This window comes from Piliocolobus tephrosceles, chromosome 13 (genome assembly GCF_002776525.5).
Source record: "Piliocolobus tephrosceles isolate RC106 chromosome 13, ASM277652v3, whole genome shotgun sequence".
Taxonomy (NCBI): domain Eukaryota; kingdom Metazoa; phylum Chordata; class Mammalia; order Primates; family Cercopithecidae; genus Piliocolobus; species Piliocolobus tephrosceles.
Window position 1 is genome coordinate 46,117,614 of NC_045446.1, and position 7,121 is coordinate 46,124,734.

Here is a 7,121-nt window from a genome sequence, read left to right on the forward strand (position 1 = left end):
TCGTGATCCGCCCGTCTTGGCCTCCCAAAGTGCTGGGATTACAGGCTTGAGCCACTTGCGCCCGGCTGGGAACTCCTCTTTTTATAGCTGTCAGATCTCGTGAGACTTACTATCATAAGAACAACATGGGAAAAACTTGCCCCCATGATTCAATTACCTCCCACTGGGTCCCTCCCATAACACATGAAAATTCAAGATGAGATTTGGGTGGGGACATAGCCAAACCATATCAATGACAAAATACTTGGGGTGGCACAAGGAAAGAAACTCATTTACATACTGATCTCCATTCCCTAAATTATTTCTATGCTGTTATTAACAATGCTACTATGAATTCCCTCCTTTCCCATTTCCAGAAAAAAAAAAGAATTTATTGGTACAGTCGAGAAAGATGGAGATGTTCTTAGTTTAGACTGCTTTTTCTAAGGAAAAAACCAGGAAAAACAAGGCTGAAATTAATCTACCCAAAGTCACTGAGGAATCACTAAGACACTTCAGAGGCATGAGGCTGAGAGAAGAGCAGGTAACTGTCGATGTTGGCAGGGCAGTGTTGCTTTCAAAGTCCCATCTGACTGACAGGGCAGAAGTTCTTCCTCACTGCTCCAATCTGCTTCCCAACAGCTCCAGGGTTTCCTGAGGAAGCCGCCCTCCACCTTCATCCACCTCAGGCGTGTCCTGCAGAGCCCTCTGGAGAACCAGCTTCAGATTCTGCCAATTTTGACACTGCCTAAAGGAGCCCATGAAGAAGTAAATGATGGGGTTGGCACTGTTGTTAAGAGAAGACAGGACATCTGAAACTAGATGAAAATGACAAAGGAAGACATCAAAATCCATGAAGATCCAGAATAATAGAAACCACTTAATGCTGAAGGGCAGCCTGCAGAGAAGGAAGATCAGCACTGTGAGCAGGATGGTCACACAGCCTGGTCAGCAGGATGCACAGGGAGTCACAGGCTGGACTCACAGAGAACCAAAAAAAAAAAAAAAAAAAAAAAACCAGCCATGCTGCAGTGATGAAATCAAATGTCCAACACCAACCATAGTCACCATCACAAACTAAGAAACCACAGAACTTCCCTTTCAGGGTGCTCAGCAGCAGGGACAGGGCCCAGAGCAGGGCACACATGACTGTTGACAGGTTTTTTGGGCAGTGGCAGCAGTACCAGAAAGGCCACAGGATGGACAGGCAGCACTCGGTACTGATGGTGCTCAGCATGCTTAGGCCTGCAAGGTAGGCAAAGGTCATCACCCTGGTGAAGAAGTTCAGAGTGTTCAAGTCACAAGTTAGGAGAAGGGTCTCATTTGTCTTTCTTTACTGGTGTGAGCTCTGTCCTTCAGGCTGGAATGGTTGGATCCATGCTCAGAACCCTCCACTGGTACCCCTGGAAGGTTAGTGGGAACACAAACAAGATTTGAACACCAGCTGTATGATCTCTGATTCATGGGACCGCTCTGCAATGTGTGAATTACTGTCCCCATTTTACAGAGAAGGGAATCAGGCTTGTAGAGAATAAATAACAAATCAAAAGGTAGAAAGCCGTTGAAACTAGATTCAAACCCAGTTCTCGCTGGCTCTAAAGCCTGGGCTGTATTGCAACAGAGGTCCTCTGCTGACATGGGACTACTCTATGCTGAAAATACCTTCACTCAACTGATTAGAGCTACGGACCCAAGCAGTACTCTCTCCTGGGCCAGAAATTTTCCCTCAGGTGCAGGAATTCAGAAAGACAAAGAGGTGACTGTGACACCCCCATGACTAGGAGTGGTCTATCCATGGAGGAGAAAGAAGACCATGATTTAAGGGACATGAAAGCAATGTAACATTTTGCTAGCACAGACGTAAGAATGGCTGGACCTTGTGGGTTAGAAATGGCTCCTTGTGTCAGTCATTGAAGTCAGAAGCACTTTTTATAACCCCAGTGCCTAGCTCAATGTTCAGCACACTGTGTTCTCCACAAATATTTATTCAATGAATGAATGCATGAATGAAGAGCCTAATGGTAGCAGCAGATTTGTGGGTTAAATGGGAAATAAAAATGAAAGCACAATTAAAAGCATTAGAACACACATGTATAAAATGAGAGGAAGAAAATTTCATTTATTCAGAATTCTTTTTCTGGACAGTTGTGTGTGTTAACAGTAATTACTGATGTGTGTCCAAATAACTGAAGTTGATCACTAATGTGCCTTTGATATGAGAACTCAATGTGGCTTTGCTGAACACCTGGAAGCATTTTGGTACACAGTGTTGGGGTAGGGAGTGGATTGGAGCTGAATTGCTCAGCAATATAGTGGGTGAAGAAGTAAGCAAGTGTGAGGTCTGAGTGCCACTGAAGGAGGAAATGGAAGTATGCAAATAGAGATGGAGGGCTACTAAGTGGGGTGCTGGGTGCGCACAACATAAATCTGCTTCACTCTCTCCCAGGAGATCTTTAAAAGAGTTTCTTTTGCTGGCTAAATCTTCTGTGTGAGAAGAGTCTATGTTGGGATGTAGAAAAAGTGCCGGGCTTGGAATGTAGACAGATGCTCATGCAGATTTCAACTGGAGAAAGAGGACTAGCTCTTATCTGGGTAAACAACAGCAGCTGACTGAGAGTTTAAGAGCTACTATCTCCTTTAACCCTTAGGAGGGAAGAATTATTAATATTCCTATTTTACAGAGGATGGCATAGGGGCAGAAAATGGATGCATAATTATTCCTTGGTCTCACACAATGTGAATTTGAACCCAACAGAGCTGCGTCAGGATTCAACCTTTTGTCCAGCCCTTTGGCCCCAACACCACCAAGAGTTCAATACACGTGTTTGAGGGGGAAAGCAGGGGAGTAACTCCCAAGTTACATCCAAGTTAATTGTTAAGATTGGGGGTTGAAAAAAAAAGCTAACCATAACAAACTTCAGTTAGAGAGAGAATGAGAAGCAAATCAAATAGGAAACAAAAGAGAGACGAGTGAAAGCCAATTAGGAACAGCTAGAAGAATCCAGGAGCCCTTTTCTACCTTACAAATGTAGCCATCACTAGGCCATCCAGGGGACTCAATGAATCAGGAGGCCTCTAAGTGGAAAGAGGATGCATCTTCTTCCAAGGGTGGAGAGAAGCATCAGGCATGAATACATCCACTATGAGCTCTCTTAGACAGACAAACTCCCACAGCCTTGGTTTGCCAGGAAAATAAAAGGAAGGAAAACCAAGACTTCTGTTGCTCCCACTCAAGGTACTGAACAGTTTGTAAATGTATTATTAGGGTGTGATACATTTGTCTTCCTTATCAAAGCTGAACCTTCATAACTAAGTCATACCTGTATTTGTTCACTATTGTGTCCTCAACATTTAGCATGTGCTCCTTAAGGACAACTTTTTGTAATACTCTCAGTTGATACAGAAAGAGGCTTAAAGAGTACATTGGATTTTCCTGTTTACATCATGAAGAGCATGGCCAATACCAGCCTCTGTCTCCTGGAGCCCTATCTGAGGCTTTTCCACTGTTTTCTGCCCTATCAATCATTATTTTTTGGGGAACACCCAAAAAATTGTCATGTGAACACAGAATCTGAGAGATTACTAGGGTCTGTAGAGACTGCTAGTGTCCCCTGCTAACCATTCTTCTCCTCTGTCACATAGTATTTCTTTTTTTTTTTTTTTTTGAGACGAAGTCTCACTCGGCTGCCCAGGCTGGGACGCAGTGGTGTGATGTCAGGTCACTGCAACTTCCGCCTCCCAGGTTCAAGTGACTCTCCTGCCTCAGCCTCCCTAGTAGCTGGGATTACAGGCACCTGCCACCATGTCTGGCTAATTTTTGTGTTTTTAGTAGAGACGGGGGTTTCTACTAAACCCCCGTTGGCCAGGCCATGTTGGCCAGGCCAGTTTGGAACTCCTGACCTCAGGTGATCCACCCACCTTGACTTCCCAAAGTGCTGGGATTACAGGTGTGAGCCACTGCGCCTGCCCTGTCACATAGTATTTCTGAGAGTTATAAATCAAGAAAAGGATCCTATTTACCCCAACCCCTGCCTTGATGCTCATGACATCTTGTAATTAGACACTAGACAATGGTAGGTGAGCAGATATGATGTAACTGACTCTTGGATTGATGAAATAAGTGTGGTCTCCCTCTGTCCTCCTCTTCTTCACCTCAGGCTGGAATGTTGATGTCACTGGAAGCCTGCAGAATCACGAGGATGAGGGCACCTCTCTAGGGATTAGGGAGCAGCAACATGGAAGGGGTCCTGGTGTCTGATGCCTGGAACCTCCAGCCCAGGTCTAGTAAACTTTGTCACAGAAGTCATTGCTATTATGGGACATTTTTAGAGCAGCCAAACTTACACTTTGACTAATAAGGAAAAAGTTTTTTCTTTTTCAATTACATTCCATTTTCAGGAAATTTTTAATGAATGTGGAAGATTATTTCATAAAGTGACACTAGAGAAAGAAAGTGCAAACAGGAAAAAAAGTAACTGATGGAGATGTGATGAAAAAAATGGTTTAATAGCATTTAGATAGAGAAAACCCCAGGAATAAAAGGAGGTTTGAGGGATAGTCTCATTGGCCCTGGAGACTTTTTTCTCACCCTTTTCCATTCTGTTTGACATCCCAAGAGGGATGTTTACCTCATCAGTGGGATTCTTTTCCTTCTGGTTTCTGGTTGAATTGAGCCAGTTGGGGATCCCAGCAGGAGGAGAGTGATTTCGGATTTTCACTTCCTGGCTCTCTGCCTATGTGGCTGTGTGTTGGTGATGCAGGGCTCCTCCACCTGCCTGGTCATCCTCTCCCGCCCCTACAGCTAGCTACAGGTAAAGTTATGATTTCAGTGATAATTCCTCCTTCCCTGTCCCTTTAAACCTAGGAGAGGAAGCAGTGCTCCACTATTGCTGCTTAGGGTGCTGCCCCAGGCATTGTCTCTTTCCCTTAACTCTGCCCATCTTAGTAAATAGTTTCCTCATGAAACACTCTGCAATTATTTCAATTAGGACTATTTGTTTCTTCCTGGACCTTTCCAAATATACAAAGGAGAATAACTTTGAAAAGCAAGTAATGCAATAAAACCTGGGTGTACAGCAGTTCAGCTCTGGGAAGCAATGCATGTATATTATCCTACTCTTTAAATGAATGTAAGAGGCAGCTTCTTTCCATGAAAGCAGATTTGAATGGTTGGAATAAAGGGAGTGATATAAGGAGATGGATCTGAAGAGAGAAAGTCCGCTTGACTCTGTCTGGAAGTGCCACAGTTTGGGCTGCCAGTACTCAGTCTCCAGAATGAGACCTCATGTCTCCTTCCTTTTCCTGAGGGAGGCACCATTACCCATTGCATGTGGCACTCCAAGGTATAAGCACAGGGATATAAAACTAGAGCAAAAGTTATAACTGGAAACCAGACAGTTTTTGGTATATATCCTTACCTTTCCTCTATTCTTTTGTCCAGAGGTGGAGAGTTGTCTGGTGCTGAATGGGGACAGCCTTTCTTGGATTGGGTGATGGCTGAGGACTTTTCTTGTTTTTCCTTTTTCTTTAATGAACTTATTATTATTTAAATAGTTTTGGGGGAACAAGTGGTATTTGGTTACATGAATAAGTTCTTTGGTGGTGATTTCTGAGATTCTGGTGCACCCATCACCCAAGCAGTGTACACTGTATCCAACGTGTAGTTTTTTAATCCCTCACTTTCCTCCCACCATTCCCCCGAGTCCCCAAAGTCCATTATATCATTCTCATGCCTTTGTGCCCTCATAGCTTAGCTCCCACTTATAAGTGAGAACATGCAATGTTTGGTTTTTCCTTCCTGAGTTACTTCACTTAGGATAATGGTCTCCAACTCCAACCAGGTTGCTGCGAATGCCGTTATGTTGTTTCTTTTTCTTTATCCACTCATTGGTTGATGAGCATTTAGGCTGGTTCCATATTTTTGCAATTGCAAATTGTGTTGCTATAAACATGTGTTTATGGCTGCGCATGGTTTCTCATGCCTATAATCCCAGCACTTTGGGAACCCGAGGCAGGTGGATCACCTGAGGTCAGGAGTTCAAGACCAGCCTGACCAATATGGTGAAACCTTGTCTCTACTAAGAACACAAAAATTAGCCAGTCATGGTGGTGTGCACCTATAGTTCCAGCTACTCAAAAGGCTGAGACAGGAGAATTGCTGGAACCTGGGAGGCAGAGGTTGCAGTGAGCCAAGATCACGCTCCTGCACTCCAGCCTGGGTGATAGAGCGAGACTCCATCACAAAACAAAACAAAACACTATGTGTTTACAAGTGTCTTTTTAATATGACTTCTTTTCTACCTGAGGATTTTTCTATGTTCTCTAATTGGGGATATGTCTACAGGAGCAGAAGTGAAAGTTGATGACTAAGCCAGGTTTATCAAGTTGCTGGACATCTTGTGATTTCCTGCACAAGAACTACAGAAATATTAGCGACCGGAGGCATTTGAGGCAGGATTTCTCACTGAGATGTTTCTTAGCCTGTACCCCATTTCCACTAACACATTAGCCTCTCTCATCCCATCCTTTCTGGTTCACCTCCCTGTAAGTAATTGCTGTTCTGGACCCTTAATTGTCATTTGCAAGCCTAGGTACTACCATCAAGCAATGAGAGCTTGCATTGTGGAGCTTTATAACTAAAGAATAAAGTGGATCATGGGGTCATTCAATACTTACAATGGCCTGATTCTACTTTTTTTGGTATGTTTTCATGATCACAGTGATAATTCATCTATATGTGTGTTTTAATTCCAAATGAAAGCGTAGTATATACAAAATGAAAGACTCCCTAAATCTATTCTCCAGAGGCTTCCCCTTGCTACGCTTTTTATTCTTACTTTTTAAACTTAGGAGCTCTGAATAGTAAACGTATTTCTATTTTTAATTTATCAGTGTTAAGGAGTGGCTCAATGGACATCCCTTATAAAATGTAAAGAGTTCAGTACATACAACATATCCTTATTCTTCCTTCCTCTACTTCATGAAATTTGTTATTTATTTTCATTTGGTATGAATATTAAAAAATTAAAGTTTTATCTTCTATCATTGCCCTTCTTGTGCCTCATGCTGTAACCAAATTAAGCTACTTGGCATTTAAAAAATAATATCATTTGAATTAGAATGTATTTAAAATATCCAGAAAT

At 42.9% G+C, this 7,121-nt stretch overlaps 1 protein-coding gene across 1 annotated transcript; it reads right to left on the reverse strand.

Annotated features, from left to right (window-relative positions):
• Positions 1 to 594: 594 nt before the first annotated feature.
• LOC111555006 (mas-related G-protein coupled receptor member X2-like) lies at positions 595 to 3,337 on the reverse strand. The gene is given in 3 exon segments (XM_031933822.1): positions 595 to 919; positions 921 to 1,310; positions 3,300 to 3,337. Coding segments are annotated over 3 exon segments (753 nt in total).
• Positions 3,338 to 7,121: the final 3,784 nt, after the last annotated feature.